This window comes from Podarcis tiliguerta (assembly GCF_965153285.1).
Source record: "Podarcis tiliguerta genome assembly, chromosome: 1".
In the NCBI taxonomy this organism is placed as follows: domain Eukaryota; kingdom Metazoa; phylum Chordata; class Lepidosauria; order Squamata; family Lacertidae; genus Podarcis; species Podarcis tiliguerta.
Window position 1 is genome coordinate 90,491,347 of NC_139534.1, and position 27,115 is coordinate 90,518,461.

General features: G+C 40.3%; 1 protein-coding gene and 1 long non-coding RNA gene across 4 annotated transcripts; one reads left to right on the forward strand and one right to left on the reverse strand.

Moving 5' to 3' along the window:
• Window positions 1-406: 406 nt before the first annotated feature.
• On the forward strand, window positions 407-27,115 carry PSEN1 (presenilin 1). Of its 3 annotated transcripts, none has more exons than XM_083398862.1 (12): window positions 407-527; window positions 5,673-5,803; window positions 9,222-9,260; window positions 11,705-11,964; window positions 13,083-13,224; window positions 14,587-14,654; window positions 15,658-15,878; window positions 18,455-18,553; window positions 19,721-19,807; window positions 20,331-20,507; window positions 22,445-22,563; window positions 23,600-27,115. In XM_083398862.1, the coding sequence occupies exons 2-12, from the start codon at window positions 5,720-5,722 to the stop codon at window positions 23,753-23,755; spliced, it is 1,452 nt and encodes a 483-aa protein (XP_083254988.1). In that variant the 5' UTR covers window positions 407-527; window positions 5,673-5,719; the 3' UTR covers window positions 23,756-27,115. The 3 variants fall into 3 exon arrangements, 2 of the variants coding, with proteins under 2 accessions (XP_083254988.1, XP_083254989.1); XR_014501895.1 differs by lacking the exon at window positions 9,222-9,260 and adding an exon at window positions 22,793-22,940 and having other exon boundaries at window positions 419-527; window positions 22,445-22,650; window positions 23,207-27,115; XM_083398863.1 differs by lacking the exon at window positions 9,222-9,260.
• LOC310658000 lies at window positions 6,720-18,076 on the reverse strand. Its single transcript, XR_014502076.1, has 2 exons — window positions 13,827-18,076; window positions 6,720-13,680 (listed from the first exon to the last, which is right to left on the reverse strand). It is a non-coding gene; the product is annotated as an uncharacterized lncRNA (long non-coding RNA).

Here is a 27,115-nt window from a genome sequence, read left to right on the forward strand (position 1 = left end):
CCCCTTTTTGCGCAAATACAACCTGACCAACCTTAGCTACTAGGCACCTACACTTCGGTGGAAGGCGGCGGGCGAGCGAGCGAGGACCTTTTAACTCTTAGGCAGCAGAATGCCTGGGCCGGCCTTGCTTCGAAGAGAAACGTGCAGATTAAGGCAACCCTTCTCCGAATTGAGCCGCTGCCTTTTTGGCGCAGCGGTTCCTGACGTCATCAGCCCCCGCCCGCTTCCTCCGACGGCGGCTGCTGCTGGTGCAGCTGTTGTCGTTGCGCGGCCTCGCGCGCTCCTTCTGATAGACAGCTGCGGTCCGCCGAGGAGAAGCTCGGCTGCGCAGGCGCACCACCACCCCCGAGAGAGCGTGAGTGGGCGGGGACGAGGCGCCGACTCCCGAGGGGAGGGGGAATGGGGCGGGGCTTCGGCCGGAAGCGCCGTGCGTGTCGCGGGAGGAGGGGGTGGGAGGGAGGGGGTTGTGCTGTGAATTCGGGCCGGGAAGAAAACAAACCGGTGGGACCGGCTCCGAGGGGGGACAGGTAAGGAGAGGTGGGCCAGGGGCGGGGAGCTGCGACGAGCGCGACGAAGAAAGCAGGCCCGTGAGGGGGAAAGGAAGCGGGGCTCCTCTTTCGGGGGGATGGGGGCCCTTCCCCTTCTCCTCGTCACGTCCCCCCTCCTCTCGCCCCTTCCTCACACGAGCGTTTCCGAGGGGAGACATGGGACTCGGGCGCCAGCCTTCCCTCACACCTCCGTGTCCCTCTTTGTCTCAGATCAGAAAGGATGCCCCTCCCCCCACGAAACCTCCTCCTGGCTTCAGACACTTTAAACAATACGGGCTGGAATCCCACCTCCCCGCCTTCCCTTCGTGGGTGGAAATGCCCCGGAAAGAGGGCGGGTCTCCTCCAGCCACTCCCGCGGACCTCCAGTCCGGGTCGGAAGTGTGTTGAAATCTGAATTAAAGGGCACTCCTAGGCGTGTCTACTCATTAGTAAGCCTCGTTAAGTTTGTTGTTTAGTCGTGTCCGACTCTTCGTGACCCCAGAGCACGCCAGGCACTCCTCTCTTCCACTGCCTCCCGCAGTTTGGTCAAATTCATATTAGTAGCCATCTCGTCCTCTGTCGTCCCCTCCTCCTTGTGCCCTCAGTCTTTCCCAACATCAGGGTCTTTTCCAGGGAGTCTTCTCTTCTCATGAGGTGGCCAAAGTATTGGAGCCTCAGCTTCACGATCTGTCCTTCCAGTGAGCACTCAGGGCTGATTTCCTTCAGAATGGAGAGGTTTAATGGGATTTATTCCCGGGTAAATGTGCGTAGGATCGCGCGACCTTAAGTGATTTTGAGCCTACAGTATAGGCAGAATGGACTTGGTATGCTAGCAGAGGCTTTAGAAGCTCTGAGTGGCAAGTTTTACTCGGAGACTACTGGAATTGATGGGATTAGTTGCGTTCATTAATTTCACTGAGCCTACTCTGAGTAAAGCTTAGTTGATTTTTACCCTCTGTGTCTTTTATAGTTGTACAGAATGCGGAAACTTGGAGCTTATGTCATCATGGGGATGTGGTAATGGGGAAATCTTTCGTCTGTTGAAAGTTCTCTTCTGAGTTTTCCCCCCAAAAGGTGCTTTTTCCTTTGGCACAGTGTTACGATAGTACTGGACTGTTGTTTGTGTCCAGTTGTTTTCTGACTTATTTCAGAATAAAGACTAAGTGCTCCTTTTGAAGTATGTTAGCCAGTTCTTTTTCGCTTTCCACCAGAGGTCTTGAAGCCTCTAAACTGGTGCTTATCAGTGAGATGCAGAAATAAGCGGTGATGCACATATTTCTGATTGGCTGTACTGATGAAATTTGGTCTTAGGTCTGCTTTGCTAATCCACCCCCCTTTATTGAGTTTTGAGGAGATTATCTGATAGGAGAGAGTTGTAGATAACTTGGATGGTATAAGACCTTTTTTAAAAAAAAGTCTAACCATATTAAAAATTGAAAATAGTAAGTGTAAATCATTTGTATAGTCCAGATAGTAGAAAGTTGGACTTTCCCTTATTTATTTGCATATTTATCATATGTAAAGTAGGGTTCTAATTGGCATTGACAATGGAAATATGGAACCCAGGAGTGTAACTGGGGTATAGTTAGTAAGTAATCCTTCCTCCAAGGAAGCCAAGTAAGTAATATTCTAAGCACTCTTGGAAACAAATGAAAATGAGGTAATGCACAGGATTCCTTTTTAGTGCTTTTGAATTGGCCACAGCTCCTTCTAATTGCTATTACTATCACATTTCAAAAAAGTTGGCAGGACTATCATAATCTGTCTAGACTGTTCATGAATTGATTGGTTGCTAAGCAATGGATTATGTTTTCCTGTCATTTTGTTTCAGTGGTTTCCAATCAAATAATGTCTGTTAAGAGAACACTGCACAGGAACCTTGGTTAGTTCCAACCATGATTAATGTCACTGCTAACATAATAATTTGTTGTCACTTGAAGCTAGTTTGAAATCCTCTGTTAAGGAGGGTGCTAGTCGTTGCTATCTGTAGCAGCTAAGCACAACTAGGTCCAGCAAGACAAATTTGTGTTCTAGAAAGGAGGAAGGATTCAGTCCTGTGGTCCACTCCTGACTGCTTAACTGTGATTAATTTCCAAAAATTATAGTGCTCTCTTCATTGTAAAAATAATCTCAGGGTGAGTCACAATAATAGTAGAGCATCCACAACATAAAATTGATAATAGAATATTGCTAATATGCAGATTAACATCTAAAATAAATACAGCAACCCTTAATGTTACAACAGAAAACTACTACTACTACTTCTTTGGCAATCACTCGTAGCTGAGTAAGATTGTATTCCATGAACACGGTTTTAACAGTGAGTCCATAAGTGACTTGTGGATGCCAATTCTGGATCCACACATCCTTCCACAGTGGGGACATAGGTTTCGGTACTGGAGTTGATCAGATAACAAGGTTGTGTCTGTACTAGTCTTGTGTTGTAAAGCATCTCTGTGCTGAAAAATAAGCATCCAGCGAAATGTTCCTGTTTAAGAACAGATCATCTCTACCTGAAATAATAAAGCATTAATATAATTTTAATCCTATTTACAACCTGTCATGCACTTTCTTCCTGTTTTTAAACCAGCTTCATTTCTCAGTTCCCTCCAATCATTCTAGTTTGTTTCCTTTAAAGTTTAATTCTCATTCATTGTGCCATGCATGCAGTAACTTCTAAAATCCACTTTGTCCACATGTGAGATATTTCTTAATAATTAATACATGCATCCCTTGTAGTCAGAGGCTTCTAGGTTGCTTCCACATAGTTTATGAAAGTTCAGTGGAAATACTACAGAAGAGAGTACCAACACTTCTTTCAAAGAATCAGTCTGAGTAAAGTATATAATTTATTTCATTAACAAATGTGAAGAAAATTATGGACTCTGTGTTTTCATAAGCATTTGCAACATCCTTCCTTTATAATATTCTCCACCTCCCACATTCACTCCTCCATTCTATCGATTTTTATCAAAATAATAACTGGCAATGCTAACTGCAAGAATACCAAACCAGAAAAAAAGTTAACTGTCTACTAATAGATGTTGCTCATTTATTACTACATATGGTGTTCAAATATCTGACTTTTCCCATTATTGCATTCCTTCACTGATAAATGGCTGTGGAGAAATAAGTATGGAGTCTTATTTAGCTCTCTTAGTAAACTATAATAACAGTATACTAGTACTCAAACATTGCTTCCTTAGACTTGATTAATAGACTACAAACTCGAATAAACAACAATAGATGCTATGACTATATATTTTAATTTTTCTCTGTGATTGTTTAATGCTGTCCTACTGGACAGTTAATAATATTCCATGTGTGTATGTCTCATAGAATAAAGTCAGAACAGAGTGAACACTGAAATCTTAAGCAGTTTTCGGTGAAGGTGAAAGCAATGATCAACTGTCTGAGCTATGCAATTATTTATTCTAGACATTCTTCAGGTGGAGCTTGGCCAAACTTGTCAGTAGAAGAAGGATTACCATTATACACATCAGCTAGCCTACCAATCTTGCCACCAGGGTGGAAAGTATAGAAACCATCATTCTTGATTGCATCCCCAAAGCCTTGTTGGAGCATCTGTTCATGATGATAATGAAGTGTTTCTGCCAGTGAACTCTGTAGCTATCTTTTATTTTAAATCTCATAGCAGGCACATTATTGAAACAGTATTTTTCAGTGTACAGTCATACCTCGGGTTGAATATGCTTCATGTTGAGCATGTTCGAGTTGCGCTCCGCAGCAACCCGGAAGTAACGGAGTGCGTTACTTCTGTGTTTCACCGCTCGTGCATGCACAGATGCTTAAAATGATGTCACACGCATGCGCAGAAGCGGCGAAAAGCGACGTGCGCGTGCGCAGACATGCCATCGCTAGTTACGTTTGCTTCTGGATGCGAACGGGGCTCTGGAACGGATCCTGTTCGCATCCCGAGGTACCACTGTATAGAATAAATAAGTCTAAAGGGTTGAAAATTTCCCTTGTCTCTATTGGTTATATCCTACCTTTTTATGTGATTTCCTACAGACCTATGCTTGATTCTTTAACGATCTTATCCAAAGAAAAGGATGGAAGGGCAGAGTAGATTGTGTCCCAGTGGTATAGTAAAGAGACCTGGGTGACTGATTTCAACTAATTAGTGTGTTATCAAGTTATTATTTGAATAATTGCATTCGCCATAGGTTTAAGAACGCTAGTGTGTAGACAGTGTGTATTTGGAAGTTTAAGAAACAGTTCTCTTGGCTCTGGTTTTGCAAAACTTTTTTTTTTTTTTTGTAATAATGTTGCACCCAGTAGAGCTAATTGGCTCGTCTTCCATTCTTTCTTTTATGTGTCTAAAACTAAGATTTCTCCCATCCTTTTGATTTTTCGGAATTGCCATATATCAGTATTAGATCTTATTGTGTACATATTATTCTAATTGGTTTTCAGAGGAGGTGTTTGCATTGTTTTTATATAACAGTTAGAAATCTTGAATGGCTGTCACATTTGAATCTGTATCCCTTACTTCCCATCAGTTCCATGTTTCTATGTTGCAGTCAGCTAAGGCTTAGAAGTAATTTCCTTTTAGCAATGTGGAACTTTGGCACATGTTCCTGCCTTGAGCACTATCACCATTTAGTTTTCAGGGGTTCATTGGCCTGCTCCAAGCATAAACACTGCTCAACTTTCTAGCCATGGTTTAGAGAGAATTGAGTGTGTTCTGTGGGTTCACAGGCTCATCTTGTGTGAGCATTCCTCAGTCTTGTGGCCAGCTGTGGTTAGCACTGTCTCTGCTCGATGTCTAAATTAACCATAGGGAGTGACAAACAACCATTTTCAACCCAATGGTTAGAAACTGGTTTGTGTTACCTATTGTTAGCTTTTTAACATCAGTGCAGATATACGAACCACATTTATCTCCAAAATGGGAGGGAGTACCCACCCAGGTCAGGAAGAACAAATGACTCCATGGTGAACAACAGATCACCTAACAATGGTATGGAAATAGTTAGATGGTCAGGCAGCAGTGTACTTGCATTCAGTTACTTTTCCCTTCACTCTTCTCTTGAAAGCCAACAGCTTAAAGCAAGAACATCATTTCAGTTCAGGGTAAGATAACAAAGGATTTCAGACTCTCTCTTTTTAAAAAAATTACAGTTGCAGTATCTCAAGAAGAAGGAGCATTTGTGGAGTACCAAGTTCCAATGGCAGAACTATCTGCACACTTATCCCAAGTCCAGCGTGGGCAGCTGAGAGAGAACTTGCCTGACAACCATCAGACCAATACTGTACGTAAGGACTTTTTTTTCACATGCCAGATTATAAACTACATATGGTAGCTGTGTTACAAAATGCAGAAAGATTGTGTAAAGCCTCTTGTGTTTGTTGAATGGGTCTTGTAATCTTGAATGTCATGAAGAAAGCAACATTTAGCAGGTGTAGTGAAGTGCTTAGAGCAGGCATAGGCAAACACGGCCCTCCAGATGTTTTGAGACTACAACTCCTATCATCCCTAGCTAACAGGACCAGTGGTCAGGGTGATGGGAATTATAGTCCCAAAACATTTGGAGGGCCGAGTTTGCCTGTGCCTGGGCTAGAGTGTTGGACTAGGAGTGAGAAGACCAGGTTCAAATCCATGCTTGGCCATAAACTAATTGGGTGATCTTTGTGCAGTCACTATCACTTAGCCTAACCTACCATTATAAAGTGGTTTTGTAGATTAAAAAGTCATGTGTGCTGTCTTCAGCCCTTGGAGGAAAGACAGGATACCAATGTAAATAATAATAAAAATAATATAAATGCATTTAAGGGGGGGGGGGAATCCTGTTTCATTCTTTGCTAAATCTTTCACACCGCATGCACTTTATACTACTTTAGAAAGCAGTGACCAGTAAACTCTTTAACTTTGATTTATTAAGTTATCAGATTGTATACAGTGGTACCTTGGTTCTCAAACTTAATCTGTTCCGGGAGTCCGTTTGACTCCCGAAACTGTTCGAAAACCAAGGTGCAGCTTCCGATTGGCTGCAGGAGCTTCCTGCACTCAAGTGGAAGCCGCATCGTATATTTGGCATCTGAAAAGCGTTCGCAAACCGGAACACTTACTTCCAGGTTTGCGGTGTTCGGGAACCAATTTGTTCAGCAACTAAGCCATTCAGGAACCAAGGTTCCACTGTACTGCTTAGTTTTTATAGACAGTACAGATTTATTTATTTTTTTGCTGTGTGAACATTAGGATTTATTTGTTTATGTTTTCTTAAAATATTTACAACCTGCCATTTGTCTGTACTGATATCAGGGCGGAGCACAGAACAAAAAGTAAAAACAGCCACCTAAATAATAAAATAAACAGTACTGTTAAAATATACCATCAAGCAAAAAAAAAAAACGTCTGAGAAAAGAAATAACCCTTAACCTGGTGCCAACATGAGGATAGCATTGGTGCTGATTGTAAGCAAAGGGTGTTCCACAGACAGGGCGCCACTACGGAGGAGGCTCTGTTCCTTCTTTTTCTTCTCTTAATACATATAATGCTAATTTAATGGTGCAACTGATGTATCACACTTTAAGACATTGGCACTGCATACTGTGTTGTGGCATCTGCTTGAAGTTTTGTACTTGTAGTATCCTCTGTATTTGCAACATACTCTTCCAATCTCACTTGTCTGATAAAGAACCACAGTCTGGGCTCAAAAGCAGATGACTGATGAGGTAACTCTGGAAAACTTCTTGCTTTAAACCCTTGTCTTGTAAATCACATTGTGAGGGCAATGTAGCCTGCAAAGTGGGTTATCTTTTAAATAAAATAAATGAAAAAGGCCTTATGCAATCAAAGTTTCTGAAGATCTGAATTCACTAGAAAGCTGCATGATCTAGTTCCTATTCAGAATTACTGGCCTTGTTCACCTGTCACAGTAAACCATAGTTAATGGTTTATGGTCAACATATCAGTACTGGATGTTTTGCTCTTACCCACTTCTGCTACATAGGTAGAAACAAACCATAGTATCTGACTTAGCCTTACGTCCAAATTAGTGTGGGCTGTGGGGCCATTTTCTCCAAACCATACCCTCCAGCTCATCAGCTGATGTCACTTGTCACTTAACTCCCTGCTCATCACCTTATGAGTTAATGTTAAAACCTACTCAGTTTGGCAGAATTACATGCAAACCCCTTTCTGATTTCTTGATTCAGGAAGGGATATGCTTTGGAATCCAATGCTAAAATGTGGGATGGGGGCTTTGTATAATACTACCTTGCAAGATGCTTTGAAGTCTTGACTTTGGGACTTTCTACCTTGTTAAATTTATGGCAGTTCAAACCATATGCAATTGCAGGCAGCTTGGGCCAGTTTTGGAGCCCCACAAGCTGTCAAGGAAGCCAAGAGAGGATTTTACATCTTAAGTCACATGAGCGTCATCTCTTCTGGTCATGTAGCTTACTCATTCAAAGCTTCAGCTGTTTCATCAGGTCACTGCTAAATTCTGGACCTTGTCTCTGTGTCCTGATCCTCAGTGAAATTTTAGAACTCATAAGGCTTCATGGGCAATTTGGTCATTAGCTTTACCAATAATGTTGCAATACATTATGCAGGAAAAGTCACGTCTTTTATTGCTTTAACTGTGTTCTACTATATTCATTCAGAATGGGGCTTTTACAGAAATACCATAGCATGTGCTGAACAATGAGGGGCCAAACAGAAACTGACATTTGTGAAGAATTTGTAAGACATTTTGAACCAGTATTATTTCAGTATCATTTACAAAATCTTAAACAGCTTGTGCCATAAAAGTGGAAATTTCAGTATTTTTTATTAAAATAAATGCATAGGTATGGTTCCCATTCTGAGTGGCCAGTCCAGATGATGTTAACTTGGCAGGTATACGCAGGATCAGCATGCAGGAACAGCATCATTTAAAAAATATTATTTCTCCCTAATTTCCTTACAAAGATCACAGACACTTGTAATACCTTACCAGTTCATTGCTTTTCAACATGAGTTCCAATGCTTTGAACATCTTTTTGAAACCTTAGTGCCAAGCAGACCTCCCAGAAGTTTCCATATTGAATGTGAAGGTTTCTCAGCATTAGTTCACCCAACTCCTGATACAAGTTTTTCAAGTTTCCCTGAAAATCTCTTGCATCTTAAGAGATAGTAAACACATTCATTTGTAATGAATGACCCAGAATCTGTGTTTCAAATATTGCCATTTTCACATGCTACTTGATAACCATTTATGGTAAGAGCCGTAGTTGGAAAAAGGTTTCCCCTCTAAAAGGTTCACTTACTGCACTGACTCCTTGCAGAAACCAAGGCTCCTCCTACATAGAATCCTCAGTAATTGAAGAGTCAGTGGAAGTCCAAAATTTGGCAAAATTTTCAAACCCTACACACCATCATATCTCTTTCCTGGAGCTGCCTTCTGCATTTCCAGTTGGGTGAAAAGGCACTGACCTAGTTCAGGAAGTTCGCACGTCCCAGTTCTGCACCTTTGGGACTATTGCTTGGGTTTGATATTTAACTCTTTTTTTTGATAGTTGCCAAGGCTGCTGTTTATCTTTGGTATTACTCATTCACCTTGAAGATATACAGTCATTCTTGCCCACACACCAGAAGTACAAGGGTCTGGTTCAAACCTCTTTCAAGGCTTTACTTCCATAATGGCTGATGAAACTGAGGAATCTGTTCCTTTGCTCCCACTGCAGGTGGCACCTCTGACCTGTGATCTGTTTAATGCTAATCAGGTAGGGATTTGTGTTTTGTCTGTACTGGAACAAAGTGCAACAAATATGACACAATCCCCAGTGTCATAAAATGCATCTTTGCTCAGATATGCCTGCAGGTTTCACTGTTGTGCATTACTTTATCTTCTGTTCTGAATTGCAACCCTCAGCACAGTTCTTACTTGGAGTAAGAACCATGTCATAATGTCTTTTTTCCGTCTTTGTGTACTTGTGGCCAAAACCCATCATGCCACCCTTTAGAAAAACTGATACAAAAACTATTTAGTTCATACAGCCTGTGAAAATTAACTCCCTGTAGGAAGCAGTCATCAATATTCACTTGCAAGTGTCTTTGAATTGTACTTCATACTGCACTTTTTTTCCCTTCCAAAGTAAAGGCCAAAGATGTTTCTTTGAACAGTTATTTTCAGTTTCTTTAAATAAAAATGTGATGCACTTGACTCTCACCAGGAGGGGAAATTTAGGATCATGGGTGTGGTTGTGATGTGTATTCCTGTGATCTGTATTCTTTTATTACGCTATAATGTTGCGGCTTTTGGGAGATATTTTTTCCTCTCTAAATTGAAATTATTTCATATGGTGTATTACGTTTGAATGCTACAACAGCATACAAGCTAATGTTTTATGTTTTTATGCCACCGCTGCCAACCTCCACAATCTCATAAGCATAGGTATTACTGCTCTTGTACCTGCTCATGTCTTGTGGTAATGCCGTACTTGTTTATTTCCAACACCCTTTCATAATTGGCCTGTGTTCCCTTTGCAATTAAAAAGCAAAAGTGTAGGAATGGATACAGTTGCACTTACGGGAACAAAGGATAAGTCCTACTTTGTTACTGCTGTTGAGGACATAGATTTTACCTTGGACCCTCTAGCACAGCATTGGAGTTTATTATTTATTCACAAAACTGGTTGCTACACTGACACCATACCTAATATAAGTACACCAAAGGAAGGAAATGAAAATCTTGGAAATTTTTGAAGTCTTCTTGCTTATATCTGCTTCCTGTTTTCCTACTTCCTCTGTTCCCGCCTTGCTCTAGAGTATTACCTTTCCCAGACCAGAAGGTGCAGCACTTTTGCATACTGTTCAGCCAAAAGGGAGGCACTTCTCAATGTCATTTTTGGCAACATTGAAAAGCACACTCATCTCCCAGTTTAATTTATTTTATATTTTGTAATTGTATCAAAAAGGCTGGGGGAAATCTTTGTCTCAGGGTCATGGCAACATTTCAGTTCGGAATGATATCAGCCTCTAGCCAAAATTGATATTGTATCTTCATGATGTCATCCTGTTCATTACATCATCCCTAATTTGCTGTCACTGTATGACTAATTGAGGGCGGGAATCAGTGCTGTGAGTAAAGAAAGAAAATGGTACAGCAGACTTGGTAAATGGTACAGCAGAGTGCAAACATTGGCATAAAGAAGGGGGTGGGGAAACATTTCTGCATATATTTTTTAGGAAATACTTTGGGACTCGAATCCAAATGCATTACGTTCTATCCAAAAACCAAATCGGAAGACTATCTGACACAGCCATATTATTTCAAAGCCTCAACTTTATGCCATGAAGCTCTTCTTAAGGGAAAGGTGCTGTGGCAGAAGGAGAGGCTGCTACTTACTAAATGCCCTAGCAGAAGGAAAAGATGTGTATCAGTAAAAAGCACATGAATCCTCATGTGCTTGTGCGTTCCTTGTTAAAATACTGAATGTAAATTGCAGATTTTAAAACGTTTTTATATCTCTTCAGGTTGTAAAGAAGCTTCAGATAGAAAAGTGATGGGAAAATGTTGGGGAATGAGGAGACTAATAGGTTGAAATTTACCAAAGCTCTTTCCCCCAAGAGCTGATTCATTTTTTATTTTTTATTTTTGGCACATTAGTAAATAGCAATATCAAGTAAGAATATTGTAGACAAAATTATTGAGGTAAATGAACTTTGGCATTTGTCGCATATGTAGAAATGGTATACTAATTAACTGAATACAGGTAACTGATATCTGTCTAATTAGCATAATTACCCCTGAGGATTGTAACACTAACTGCCCTGCCTAACATGCTTTCTTTCTGCTTCATCTACAAGTGCACCTTTACCATTTATCACTTCTTTTTCTTACAGTGTGACTGTTATCGTTAATTGCCCCTGTATATTAGATGCTGTGCTGGTCTTTAGATCCTTTCAGCTGAATCTTTCTTTTATTTCACATGTTGCCCTTTAGTAATATAATTTTATTATCCCTCTAACCGGCAACTTCATGGGGCTTCTGGCGATGTCCTGTCTGGGCACAGGCGGGGCCCACGCCCACTTAGCTTCAGCAGTGCTGCAGCATCAAATGCCGCCAGACTACTCACTGAGCTCTGCCCTTTACGATTACAACATGGAATATACATGTTGCATGCAGGTGCTTATGGATCTGGGATTTTTAAAATTACGTTTGTAGAATGACAACGTTGAAAGACGGCGTAATGAAAGCAGCGATCGAAGAGGCAACGATAATCCCGGTTCGGCCTCTAACGGGCAGCCACAGCACAGCACTCGGCAAGTGGTGGAACAAGATGATGACGACGATGAAGAAGAGCTGACGCTGAAATACGGGGCAAAGCATGTGATTATGCTGTTTGCACCAGTCACGCTTTGTATGGTGGTAGTTGTTGCAACCATCAAGTCTGTCAGCTTTTATACGCGGAAGGATGGACAGCTGTATGTATTATTATTTTTCTTTTTTGCTCTGATGTCCTCTGATATCTACCCCTTTTTGTGTTCTGCCATTACACCAGTCTTTCACAGTCATACAGTGAGCAAACAGGAAGCAGGAGACAAATGCTCCCTTGGTTGTGCTTTCTTTGGGGGGGGGGGGACCCTTCCTCTAGCTGCTTTTCTCCCAGCCATGCTCTGAGACTAGAAATGAGGTCTACCAGGAGAAAAGCAACCGGGGGGGGGGGTGGAGGCAGTTTTGGAGGGGAAGGATTAAGCTGCTTCTTCCTCCCACTTCTCTTCTTTAGATCATTCTGGACCCAGGCCCCACTTTAAATGACCCATATTATAATACTGTACACTGTTACATCTAGTTATACCTTCAGTAACATTCTGCGAACCAAAGGATAACTTGAGGTTTCTCATTTTATAATGACATGCAACATTGCTCCTATTGTTGCATTCCCATGTAAAGTCAAGTTGCACCTAGTACTTTATAGATAAATAACCCAAGTTTTTATTCTATATGCTCAAGTCCTCAGTCTTAAGGGTTTTTTTTTTAGCATGGTAATCTTTTATTAACCTCACTACAAAAAGTAAGCTTTCTGACTGCAACGTATTTCCTGTGTCTGCCTTTGGTTTTGTTCACAAGTGAATGAAATATTAAATTGTAATTCATTCCATATCCACTAGATGGTGTGGACATAAAGGCATTACAGTGGAACCTTGGTTCTCGAACGGCTTAGTTGACGAACAAATCAGCTCCCGAATGCCAAAATCCCGGAAGTAAGTGTTCCGGTTTTCGAATGTTTTTCAAAAGCCAAACATCTGATGCGGCTATTGGCTATTTTTTCTGGAGCGCCAGTGCCAATTGGAAGGCGTGCCTTGGTTTTCGAACGTTTCGGGAGTTGAACTGACTTCCAGAACAGATTAAGTTCGAGAACCAAGGTTCTACCGTATTTAGAAGAATTATGGCTCAGAGTATGTACTGTATGTGCTTGCTTATTTGTTGAACTCTCCCTAGGGTTGGTCTCTTGCGCTTAGTCAAAAACTTACCACAGTTTAAGAACACATTCATATTGCACAAACTTCACCTTTTACTTTTTATCTGTATTCTATTGCAGCATCTACACCCCATTCACGGAAGATACAGAAACAGTTGGACAAAGGGCTCTGAATTCTATTCTCAATGCTGCCATTATGATTAGCGTCATCATTATCATGACCATACTCCTGGTTGTGCTTTATAAGTACAGGTGCTATAAGGTGAGCTCAGGTTTACTCTTACTGTATCGAGGCTATTATTGAAGCCTTCAGCATGTCTGTCTCATTGTTTCTAGTAGCATACCTGGAATACTTTCAGCATACAAAGAGCCAAAATTGTTGCTAAAACAGTGCCTAAGCTAAAGATCAACTGTGATAGAGCAGCACAGGATGATAATAATAAAGATAGCTGTTTTTTCGATATTTCAATATAGATAAGGATAGTTATGAATATCTAAATTGGCAACTAATGTGTATTTTTGACTTTAATTTAGTGGGCCTGTTTTCAGGGAAAGAATAAATATTGAATTAAATTAAAGCACCCTTTAAAAGCTGGGAATAATATGGAAATGTGCAAAAAACAACAACCCCACCCCAACCTATTAGAGAATGGTTTTGTTGCATGCACTCCAATCTCTGATCGGTAAGAGACTCCAGGGGTCCCAATGCTTACCCAGGCTTTAGTTTTCTTGGAATGAAGGTCAATGGGGACTGTGGTGTCTTTGGGATATGTTGCTTTATTTATACATATATACTACATGAGAATAAGATGGAAGGGCTCAGAGCATTAACAGTCTAGGTTGGAGGGGGAGGGGGAGGGTCACCAAAGTCATAGTTCTGGATTCAGCACACAAAGCAGGTCAAGCTGCTGTGTCTCTCCAGCTTCCTCCTCTAGCTTCAGACCAGACAAAGGGCTCACTCTTTACTTATGTTTTCCTTGATCTTGTACTCCTAGGATGATGTAACGTTCAGCCAGGGGGCAAAGGCCCACGCATTTGTCTCTATAGCAGTATGGTCACTCTTGCCTTGTGTAGCTGAAGGGTGCTTCCAAGCCCAGCTAATCTTACAGAGAGACTGGCTTGACCGGTTCAGTGGTTCCCTCTGTTAGATTCCAACCTAACAGATACATCATCACAGACTTGGAAGGGACCCACAGGCATCATCCAAACCACCAGCCCAATCCTGTAACAGGTTATTTGGACGTCTTGTAGTCTTTATTTGTCCATAATGCTGGTTCTCCCTCCCTTTGTCATGGACTGCATGCACTTATGAAATGAACACATTTTACTGTGGAATATATATGTACTCCACTCTGTCAAGTATAACCATCTCCCTATAGCACGTTAAGCCAAACCTTGGCTTAGTTGCCACACACACTCAGCTAAAAAACCCCAGAAGGAGCCAATCACCTGTGACGTGAACCAGGTTCTTGTCTTATTGACGAACAAATGACAGTTTTCTTTTTTATTAGTAGTTTAGGTGTATGTAAAAAGAAGAAGAAAATTCCAGAAAAACGGGCTTCAATTTTCATTATTATATTCCTTGTGTATAGTAAAATTATACTGTTGTTTTTTGTGTTTTCAGGTGATCCATGGGTGGCTCATCGTTTCTTCACTCTTCTTGCTTTTCTTTTTCTCATTCATTTACTTAGGGTAAGTTTACAAGTATTTTGACCTTTAGAAATGTTAGTAAGTAAGAGGATTAGCAAATTTTTGTTGGCTTGTAAAGTCTTTACCCCTTGTAAAAAATAAATATTGAAGTACATCTGGAGTAAAGAATACCACGGGTGCAGCACTGCAAAGCTTTGTGTATTTTTCCTTGGACATTCCTCACAGCGAGGAACTAAGGATTCTTAATTCTCTAAGTCTTGTAGTCTGAGCTGTAGAAGAGTGTGCTTCTCAATCAAGACTAAAATAGAGATATTCAACCTTGGGTCCCTAGATATGTTGCAAGTCACATTATCTTAGACCATGGGTAGTCAAACTAAGGCCCGGGGGCTGGATCCGGCCTAATCGCCTTCTAAATCTGGCCCGTGGACGGCCCAGGAGTCAGCATGTTTTTATATGAGTAGAATGTGTGCTTTTATTTAAAATGCATCTCTGGGTTATTTGTGGGGCATAGGAATTCGTTCATTCCCCCCCCCCCCCCAAAAAAAAAAATAGTCTGGCCTGCCACAATGTCTGAGGGACAGTGGACCCTGCTGAAAAAGTTTGCTGACCCGTGTCCTAGACCATAGGCTAAGCTGGCTGGGCTTGGTAGGAACTAGGAACATTTGGAGACCCAGAATTGAAGAACTCTTCTCTGGAACACGAGTGAATGGTGTTCAGTTATAGTGTAGAACACTTACATGTCTCACTGTTGTGATTATTTTTCCAGTTACGGAGATTAGAAGGAGGTAAAAGGCAATAAAACAATGTGATGCACAAGCGAGCCTAAAAGCATGACACCACATTTGAAATGAAACTTGAATCCTGTGTTTCTTCTAAATGAATTCCCCACCCCTAAGCTTTAAATCTAGGCTAGGAAATGAAGAAGAAACTTTGAGCTTGCTGCACAAAATGCAAACATAATTTGCAGGGTTGACGGTTGCTGTTTCTTCTCCACCATTCTTTGCGTAACAAGTTTTTCTCTTAATCTTGTGTGTGTGTCCAATAGGGAGGTTTTTAAGACTTACAACGTTGCCATGGACTACTTTACCATAGCGCTCATGATCTGGAACTTTGGAGTGGTGGGAATGATCTGCATTCACTGGAAAGGCCCTCTCCGGCTCCAGCAAGCCTATCTCATTATGATAAGTGCTCTAATGGCCCTGGTATTTATCAAATACCTCCCTGAATGGACTGCCTGGCTCATCTTGGCAGTGATTTCAGTGTACGGTAAGATCCTTCAAACACATCTTTTACTAGGAACAACATTGACTTACTCTGCTTTTTTCCACTTTTATATTTAATGCCTAGAAAACTAGAATCAAGAACCAGACCCTTTTACTTGTGTCCTTTTGAAGTCTAAGAAATCATACTGTGAGTCTGTAGAATACTTTGATTATTCTTCCGTGTGTGGACTATTCCATCACAAGAACAATTTATTTTCAAAGCATTTATTTTCCCCAATCCTTTGCCCTCAAGGCAGCCTGTCTCTGGTGAAATGAGATAGGTGATGCTAATGGGAGAGAGATATCATTCTCAATACCTAAACTCAGAAGACCTCTGAAAAAGAGAGAACGAGAACTTTTCCATATTTTGCTGCTTGATAGCAGCCAGTCCTAAGAAGAATCTCTTAACAAAAAATCTCATAACAAAAAAAAATGTTATGGAAAATATCTAGTAACAACAACTCTTCGTAGTTTGCAGTTAATAAATTAATACCGTCTTATCTTTTATGACATACTTCCTCCTTGGTGATGCTGGACTAGATTTACCTTTGGCCTGATCCAGCATGACTTTTCTTAAGTTAAGTTGCTCTCATTCTAAAAAGAAAGAAAAGGGGGAAAGAGCAGATTTGCGCAAGCCATGTGACAAGTTTCTTTCCAAGCTTGATCTGAGATGAGAATTGTGATGTCTTTGCAGCACTGAACAGTAGAGAACACAAAGAGCAGCCAAATTCCCCAACGACTAAAACATAAATTACTGTAGGAAAGTGTTCATTTATCACTTTAGTTAAGCGTTTAGAACAAAATCTACTTTTAAGTATAACAAACATGTCATTATTTTTTTATTTGCACTCTTGTTTCCCCCCAAGACAGCAAGGTATGATGTAAAGGGAAGGATTCCTCAGGTTTTGCCATTCATAATTTTTGAATACTTACATCAGGTTTTGGCTAATGCTAAACACCTCTAGTTTTTGAGCCAGATCACATTTAAATGTAAGCTTTACCTTTTTCAAGTGGGAACAGGAGCTTGGCAGCCTTTTGAGATATACACACAGTGTAAAACAGGTTTGTGAATGTCACATGCTTTCTCCTCAAATTGTATTTGTTCAGGAAATCCAAATGACCTTTATAAAGCATTCTTGTTCTTCTGCATAAGGTGTACAGAAACAAAGGTTGCACATAAACACAGATGTTCCGTGTCACAAGATTATGCAGATTTGACAGTACCATCATATAACACTCTGTCATCATTCAGATTCTGCACTCAAAATTTGTTTGTTATGCATAAAGGCAATTTATAGAACTGTTATTAACATCTATGCTGAATATGAAAAGAATTGCCAGGTCACGTGGAAATACACATTTGCATCTGCGTAAGACTGTAAGTGAGGATGTTTCGTTCAGGAAGAGTGGATGTTTTTCACACTATTGAATTTCAGGCACATCTGGTGTGTGTGTGTGTGCGCTGCTAAACAAAGTGATGGCATTTAATTTGGTAAAGAGTGTCTAAGTGTCTTAAAATTACATAGTTCTAGAGATAGCCATGTAATGTTCAATTTTAAAAAGAACCTGGAGAATAGGCTGTGTCATGTACATGTTGTAAAGGTAGTTTTATTCTTTGATATGTAAGCTAAAACTTTTGAATGCCCAGGTGCTAACATGTTTTTGAAGCCTGCCAGAAGCAGCCACATAGGGCGGAGCAGGAATAGATTTAAGCCCCAGAGGCCACATTGAAATGGAGGACAGCGATCATTTGCTAAGTCTGCCTTGCCTCACTAGTTAAGTCAGTTAATAAAGATGCCTGAACTTTTCGGTATCCATGGAGGGAACTTAGAAATGATCAGACTGGAAAGCTCATAAACAGATACATTACTCTGGTTGCTGCATATATATTTTATCAAATAAGACTTTATCTTCACAATTGTGAGACCTGTGAAGATTTGGTTACTGTAATATTTTGTCCACAATGTGGAGAGATATACAGGCAGTATCCTAGCACATAACCTGAAATTTTCTGTAAGACTTCTTCCTGCAGGAGCACTGAACTGCTTACTAAGCTCTTTACCTGATCTTTGACATCTGAGGCACAGTTTTTACTATTATTTATCAAATTTGTATATCGCCCTTCATCCAAAGATCACAAAGCAGTTCCCAACATAAATATCCAAAAGGAGAACACAAAATATATAATAAAACAAAAACAAACCGATTATGCCCCCCCCCCAAAAAAAAACACATTTAAAAGGCAGTGGAATGTTAATCAGCAAAAGGCCTGGTTATAGAGAAACCTTTTCGCCTGGTGCCTAAAGATATATAATGAAGGTGCCATGCAAACCTCCCTGGGGAGAGCATTCCACAAATGAGGAACTGTTTTTAGGACTCACCCTACTCTTTTTATGTAATTTATTTTTACTGATTTTAATATGGTATTTTTATACTGTTGCAACCCACCCTGGTGTCCTACGGTGACTGCTGAGGTGTAAGCAATCTCCACTTTTAAGAAACTGTATTGCTAAAGTTTAGTTTTTTTCCTGGACAGGAGTTTTTTCTGTGTGTGTTGACCCCAGTGTTGGTGTCTTTCAGATCTGGTTGCTGTATTGTGTCCTAAAGGACCTCTTCGTATGCTAGTTGAAACCGCTCAAGAAAGAAATGAGACTTTGTTCCCAGCACTCATTTACTCATGTAAGTATACAGAGTTGAGTTTTATATTCTGCAGCCTACTCCCAAACTATGGATATTAAAAATCCATCTGATTTCTGCTGAAGTTGTGTGATGCTAGATGTGCAGCTGTGTTGTCGCGTTTTCATTTCTTTGGGACTCAGATCGGCTGTTGGCTCAAGAGCTTGGAACGTGTGCTGCGTAGGATGTCCCAAGATGAAAAGAACATTATGTTCTACCTTAATTAAAAATGGAAAGAGAGAAAAAGGATTTGGCCTGGTCAAAACACCTCTAATTGTTTTTAGCAGTATTAACTTACTGCATTTATATCTTTCTTCAGTGGATCCAAGGCTGGCCCTGTTTACAAGCATTTATAAAGATACAGCTGAAAAATACAAAGTTCATCTTAGAAATTTGGGAGATCTCTGCCCATTGATTTGTATGTAACTTTCAATGATTCCTTTCAAGGATTCCAATGTTCAACATTGAAAGTAGAACATTGTTACACCCTGCAATTTCATGCAGATAACGGTACAAATGATTTTATGGTTACGAAACTATACAAATAAAACACACGTGCCTATCTATTTGGATTAAGTCAATCTGATTTCTTTATACTAATCCGAATGATTCTACCATGGGTGTCTACTATGCATTTGTACTGGCAAATTTCTTTTTTAAAAAAATAAATAAATAGCCTAATCATACTTCTATTTGATTTTGACATTTTGTTTCAAATTAAGATTGCATTATAGTTTTATGCAATAGACGGGTTTTTTTAATCAGCTGGACTTACAACTAGCCTCTCCAGCACTCATTTACTCATGCAAGTGATTTAATGGTAGCTGTGCAGTTAACAAACAGAGAAAACAGCCTGGTTACTGTCGTCTTCCATTTTTTGCTCTATTTATTTGTTTATTTAAAATAATTTTTATGCTTCCCTTCAAGCTCAGTAGCAGATGAAACGTCTTGCTGGCTTACAATCTAAACACCAGGTTTACAGCAGGGATTGGGAGGGGAGAAGGGTTAAACAAAACCAGTCACTGGTTCCTGAAGTTACAAATGGCATAATGGAACCCTGGAAGAAGAAAAAAACCTTAAAAATATACTTTCCTGTAATTGACGTGTAGTTAAAAAAATTAAAAATAGGTAGCAGCAGTTAATGAAGGATATCTCTGATTTTTCCAATAGCAACAATGATATGGCTGGTGAACATGGCTGAAGGAGATCCTGAATCTCAAAAGACAGCCACCAAAAACTCCACTTACGATAAACAAGGTGGGTTTTTTCATCTTTGCTTAGTTTAGTTCTTTTCACAATGACTTACCAACTTACAAGTGACCCTCCTTTGCTAATAAAAAGTACTTTACTCATCATGTACAAGGATTTTATGAAATTGTATTAAAGAATTTTGCTTTCTGTGATTGGTACAACTGTACTGGAATGGTAGTTGGCGTAATGACACATAATGTTAATTCTTCTGGAATCCCATGCTCTTTTCCTTTCATCTCCATATCTCCTGCAGACATGGAACAAAAATCCTAAATAACAGTTACAACAAGGACATAAACATAAAGTACTATTCTGTTAAAGATAGTTTTCACGATGTTTTTAGATGTCCAAAACATTGGATTCCAACTGTAAAATTAATCCTACAATGTATTTTATTATAATTATTATTTATTAAATTTGTATATTGCCCTTCATCTGAAGATCACAGAGTGGAAGCTCTGTTACATGAGCAGAGGTTGTTCTGTTCATGCAATAATTTTTTTGGATTCAGCCCATTTTCTCTTTTCAGTTACAGCAAATCAGAGCCAGAATGCAAGTAGTGAGGCAGATGATGGAGGATTCAATCCGGAATGGGTGCAGGAACGAGATCGTAGAATAGGGAATCATGAATCAACCCCTGAATCGCGACAACCTGTTCAGAATCTTCCCAGTAATTCACCAGCAAGTGATGAAGACCCAGAGGAAAGTAAGTAACATTGCCCTATAAATATATGCTCACTTTGTTGTTGTTATTTAGTCGTTTAGTCGTTTCCGACTCTTCGTGACCCCATGGACCAGAGCACTGCTTGAGTTGTATTGAATGGGATGAAAATACAGAGGCCCTCCTGTTTTCTGTTAATTGAATGTTATGATTCCAAAAACCTTGCCAAGCTGCTGATTATCCTAAAAAAATAAAGCTAACTCATACAGAAACCATAAACATAGGTTCAATTATAAGGTTGCATCATAATTAGACACATGTAACTTTATAAAAATCATTATAAGAATTTTGTAGGAGACACGAGGCACTGAAGCAATCTTCCAAGCAAGCAAACTTATCATTTTATGCACAAACTGCAAGCTCCGAGCAAATTATGAACTGAAATTATGAACTGAAGTTGTCTTTTACCAGAAAGTTGTAATCAAATAAGATGCATGATGAATGTGCCATAATTTCAGTCAAGGACTTCCCGCTTGATGATACCACTTACATGGCAGGGAGATGACTAGGAAACGTGTGGGGAGAAGCATAGAGGTATGTCGGGCTGTATTTGTAATGTAGGAAGGCAGTAATGTAGTACCTGACCACATTGTTAAGCTCCTACCACTACAATTTCCCTTAGCTTCTTGGAAGCAAGGAGATCACTGAGCTTACTGTGAAGTCAGAGGCTGCAGTCTGCCTCTCTACATCATGGGTGGGCGACCTTTGGCCTCCAGATGTTGAATTGCAACGTCCATCATCCCTAGCCATTGGCCATGCTTGCTGAAGCAGATGGGGGTTATATTCATCAATATCTTGAGGGCCAAAGGTCCCCCCCCCACCGCCTTTCCAAGTTCTACCCTATAATAATGATAATAAATTTTATTTATATCCTGCCCTCCCCAGCTGAAGCCAGGCTCAGGGCAGCTAACAACAATAAAACAGTACAAAAGTACAGCACAAACAACAGTCTAAAATCATTCATTATAAAATTAATTAATTCAAGCCACTGGCAACCATTGGGCCAGAGCTCTGCGAAGATTGCCGATGGAGGGAGTCAGGCTGTGCCCTGGCCAAAGGCCTGGTGGAACAGTTCTGTCTTGCAGGCCCTGCGGAAAGATGTCAAGTCCCGCAGGGCCCTGGTCTCTTGTGACAGAGTGTTCCACCAGATCGGAGCCACGGCCGAAAAAACCCTGGCTCTAGTTGAGGCCAGCCTAACTTCTCTGTAGCCTGGGACCTTCAAGATGTTTTTATTTGAAGACCGTAAGTTTCTCTGTGGGGCATACCAGAAGAGGCGGTCCCGTAGGTACGAGGGTCCTAGGCCGTATAGGGCTTTAAAGGTTAAAACCAGCACCTTAAACCTGATCCTGTACTCCACCGGGAGCCAGTGCAGCTGGTATAGCACCGGGTGAATGTGATCTCGCAGCGAAGACCCCGTAAGGAGTCTTGCTGCAGCATTCTGCACCCGCTGGAGTTTCTGGGTCAGTCTCAAGGGCAGCCCCACGTAGAGTGAGTTACAATATGATTCTCGGTCATCTGTTTCCACTCAGTCTGAAGCTGTACACTTAATTTGCATATGCTGATGTGGATGTTGTTGAGTGTCCATCCCCCCCGATTTCCGTTCTAGTGATGTGCACTCACTCATCTTCTTGAGAAATAAAGCTTCCAAGAAATAATTTTGTGTTTCTGCTTTTTCCAACTCCCCGTTTTGGTTCTTAATTGACTCAGTGGAGTTGAAATCCTGGGACTTGACCATATTTATTCAGGTCACATCTGTTTGATATGATATAACAAGCGTTTGGCACATTGCCGTGATATCGCCAAGAGAAGGGCAGCAGGAAGAACCAAAATACTTTTAGCTGCTTAAGATGGCCTTGATTTCTGGGATGAATGACAGGAGTCATTTTGTGCCATTGCTTAGTTCTTCTCCTTTTCCTCGGCAGGGGGAGTTAAGCTTGGCCTAGGGGACTTCATTTTCTACAGTGTCCTAGTTGGCAAAGCCTCGGCGACGGCCAGCGGAGACTGGAACACAACTCTAGCCTGTTTTGTAGCCATTTTAATTGTGAGTATAATATTAAGGTAGCAATGTTACCGTCTCACTCTAAGTAGCAAAGTGAAGTCATTACTACTGCATCGGGACTCTAGAGCAGTGTTCCCCAACCTTGGGCCTCCAGCTGTTTTTGGACTACAATTCCCATCATCCTTGACCACTGGTCTTGCTAGCGAGGGATGATGGGAGTTGTAGTCCAAAAACAGCTGGAGGCGCAAGGTTGGGGAACACTGCTCTAGAGTACACATTTCAGAGGTCTATTCTGTGGGATTTATTTGTCTGCCTTGCCGGTCAGGCAGCCTCATTAGCCCTTCTTAAATGTGTGTTATCTTTCTTTTGTCCCCCTCAAAAATCAGTGGATGAATTGTGATAGATTCCAAACCTGGCATGTACCGTATTTTTTGCTCTATAAGACCCACTTTTTCCCTCCTAAAAAGTAAGGGGAAATGTGTGTGTGTGTTATAGAGCGAATGCAGGTTGCGCAGCTATCCCAGAAGCCAGAACAGCAAGAGGGATTGCTGCTTTCACTGCACAGCGATCCCTCTTGCTGTTCTGGCTTCTGAGATTCAGAATATATTTTTTTCTTGTTTTCCTCCTCCAAAAACTAGGTGCGTCTTGTGGTCTGGTACGTCTTATAGAGTGAAAAATACAGTAGTTTATGTGAAGAATGTGCATACCCAATTCGAATTCTCTGCATGATGCTGAGCCACCAACACCTACCTGCCTGGTGGAAATGAGGCTTTTCAGCTTGCCACTCTGGACTTTGATGATCAGTTGAAAGAGCCTCTACTCCCTGCAGATTCCAAGAGCAGGCGGGCTCTGCTGTTTAACTGAGGGAAGCTGAGCTCAGAATCTGCCAACAGATAATACCTGGTGGCCATATCCATGTTGGATTTTCACTCAACAAGATAAAGTGTGTGAATCATCTGTAGAACATTCAGTGCAAATAGTGCTTCTAGGAAGCAGGCAAACATAGCCTGCAGAATTTTGTATTTGTTAGAGTTCCACTGTCTAATTTGTGTGTACTTTTTTGTCTTTTCCTCCCCAGGGCCTGTGCCTTACCCTCTTGCTGCTTGCCATTTTTAAAAAGGCCTTACCAGCTCTTCCAATCTCTATAACCTTTGGGCTCGTTTTCTATTTTGCCACAGATAACTTGGTGCAACCTTTTATGGACCAGCTTGCGTCCCATCAGTTGTATATCTAGCACACTCAGAGTTGATCACCCATGGACATTTGTAACGACTGTAGCAAATATGGGAGGGAGCAAAGATTTTTCCCTATTTCTTAACTGCCGCTGTGCTGGGCACTACTGGTTTCTTCTCTTCTTTTTTCCAAAAAGGGTCTCTTAATGAAAGGGTTATAGCACATTAAGTCTTCAGCAAACTTGAGTTATACATCTTTGAAAGGACCTTATGTACAAGATACCTATGCTTTCACCAGCAACACTTCTGTTTAGCATAGCGATTCCACCTCCACCCCGCTGCTGAAGAGTGCTGAGAATTGTTGTGATGCTAAAGAAAGGGAACTGGTAAATCAAACTGAGATATCTGAAGCATTTGAAGTCAGCCTGGCTCCGGAACATCAACCCTTGCATCCCGGCTTCCACTCTGGGTTACCTGGAGAACAGTAACTGGACTTTGGATGAGAAGATTTATATCTTGTCTAAAGAAAAAAAATCATGCAAGTCATTCTGTGTGTTTTGTGTTGAATTTAAAAATTCTTAATTATCATTCTGGCACAAAACCCTGTGTGCAAATTTGCACATTTCTAGCATTCTTTGGCACAAAACACATACCTTCTGATTATGCTGCCAAGTGTTCATTGGATTCCATTTACAACAGGTTCGTCATGAGATCAGAGTTGGGGTCCTTGTTTTTGAGACATTTTTAATCCTATATTTCTCCCTATCCCCCCATAAAATATGCTGAATATTTAATGTCCTTTCAGCATTATAATGAACATTATAATCTATAGAAGAATGAGAGATTTGAAAAGCTGTAGAAAAGCAATGAAACACACTGCAACCAAAAACATTTATAGTTTTCTTTTCAACAGAGTGGTGAATTTTGGAATTCCATCTTGTTTTCTCAGACTTTTTTTTTAACGTTTCTTGGGATCATTTAGTAAAATAGGATGTGTTTATACTGTAAAAGTAAAAAAGAGTAAATATTTATTTTATAAGACTGAGGGCTGACACATAACATTTACCCCCACAGGACTGTTATGTAGCAAACTCTGTGAAAGCATACATGTGAAAAATACTACATCTGAGCTGGTCACACATGGGTTTTTCAGACAAAGTCTATATGCAAAACAAGTTCATCCTCTGGCCTACCCATTGGATAATTCCAGAAAAATTCTTGTGGTAACCACTTGTAGGGTAATTTAAAAAACAAACTTGTATTCTCCATTGAGAATCATTCCAGAAGTACTCGTATAGAAGTGTCTGTTATGTTAGAAAAAAAAGACCTAAAACCTACACAAAGACTATATTGGCTATGTTGGCTTTCTTCTTCGATTGCCTCGACTTGAGTGCCCTTGAGAATGTCAGATGCACCAGGCTGCAACCTAGAAAGTAGAACATCTCTATTGAAATGAGATGTACCTACCTACCTAATCCTGTAACACTGAACGGCTCACAATTACCTATCGAATTCAATTTGGATAAACATTAATAATGTGGAAAAACTCACTGTGGCTCTCAGGCTGAGATAAGCCAGAGCAAGCTGTGTAAATAACAGCTTTCTGTTTCCAATATTATTTGAGGAATAGGATCTGAAATGAACTACTGATTGTCAGATGATAAGCTGTTGGTGTTTTGTTTGTATTTGTACATTGTTCCTCACTTGAACATTCAGGGGGGGGGGGGGACTCTGTCAGTGTGATTCCTATAGAAGGAGATTGACAAAGTCTGATACTACAGTTGATACCCCAGATCTACATCTTAGCAGAGCAGTGCAGAGATGTCATCTGACATGTGATGTTTATCTACAGAAAGAAAGAAACTAGTCAGCGCCCGCAGAAACTAATAGAAGTCTTTACATGAATTTCAGGAGGCCCTGAGAAACTTGCTTAGAATTGACTCGCACTACTAGTTTTGGCACTGCTAAGATCAATTGCACCAAGTTTGTTAGGCCTCAGTGAAATGGGGAACCTATGTCTGTACAGGTTAGGACTATGGTGGAATGGGCTTCTGTGTAAAAATAAATAAATCCCTCCATTTAAAAAGACAACATTCCTCTTTCTGACTTGCTAGTTGTCTAACCTTCAAGTTAGAAAACTCAAGATGGAAAGTGTTTATTAACTAGTGCATCGAATACAGTAAACTTTAATTGAAGTAAACTAAGTGATCTCTTTTGGTCTTGGCTTGCACCTAGGAAGTAAAAGTTGCACAAGAGTCTGAAACAAGATCACTCACTAATTGTATCTTGTGAAATATTAAAAGAATTGACTGCATTGCTGCCAGTTTCTTAATCAGTGGCAGCAACTAACATGGTTTAGGTTTAGTAACCAAAATCAAAACTTGGACACAAGAGACGTGTGTATTTAATATAATATTCATTTGGAAAGTTGTAAACCCAGAAGAGGTTGCTAGGTACTAACAGCTTCTCAGGCTGGAGTAAGTCATTCAGTAATTTGAATTCACTTGAACACATTAGATTACAGTAGCCTTCAAAAGACAAGACAACTGTAGTGTACTGTTTGGTTAGATATGAATATAGTTCCTTATTGAACAGGCCATCAAATTTGACCTTAACACAGAAGTCAGTGTTCTATTGCGAGCTCTGGTATCTGCAATTCTGCATGGCTCTTTTAAGGGGGATTGCTTGTAAACAGAAGTTTGAAAATTCAAAGCAAGAGTTACAGGAGTACTACTGTGAATGTGGATTTTCTCTGTCTTTTCCATATAATGGAATTTATTAATAGATTGACGACAGAAATGGGAGAGGCGTCTGTAGCATACATTATAGTAGCATTTTAGAATGAGGCATGTAAGTTCAAGTGCCATTTAGAAATGTTGGGTTAATGCAGTTTATTCAACCTTGATGGTTACCAAACTTGTAAGGGCTGTAGTAAGCTGAAAATAGCTGAATCTTCTTGAAGTACAAAGCACATCCTGGATGTCTTTGACTTGCAAGCTCTTGATATTACAGTTAGAGCAGTTGCTTTATGGTGTAGTAAAAGAAACAAATAATTGGGGTACATTACAGAGGATGATTAGAATGAAGAACATTTAAGGGTTTTTTGGTAAATTGTTTTGGCAGCTATGTGTAAAGGCCATTATCAAGAAATCTACAGTACTTGCATTTGTACAGTGGTGTGATTTTTTTAATCTCACAATATTGGTCTGTCAGTGGGAATACTGGAAATGGGGTAGAATTGAATTATTTTACACTAGCATTTTGTTTTTTGTTTTTTCCAAACACTGGTTTGTATATAACCTGAACTGAATGTGAATAAGTCTTTTTAAAACACGTTTCCAATTAAGATATCATTTTGATAGGTTATTGCAATTTTCCCTGTATTTATCTGATTATTAAAAATAAAGAATGCATGGATCCTA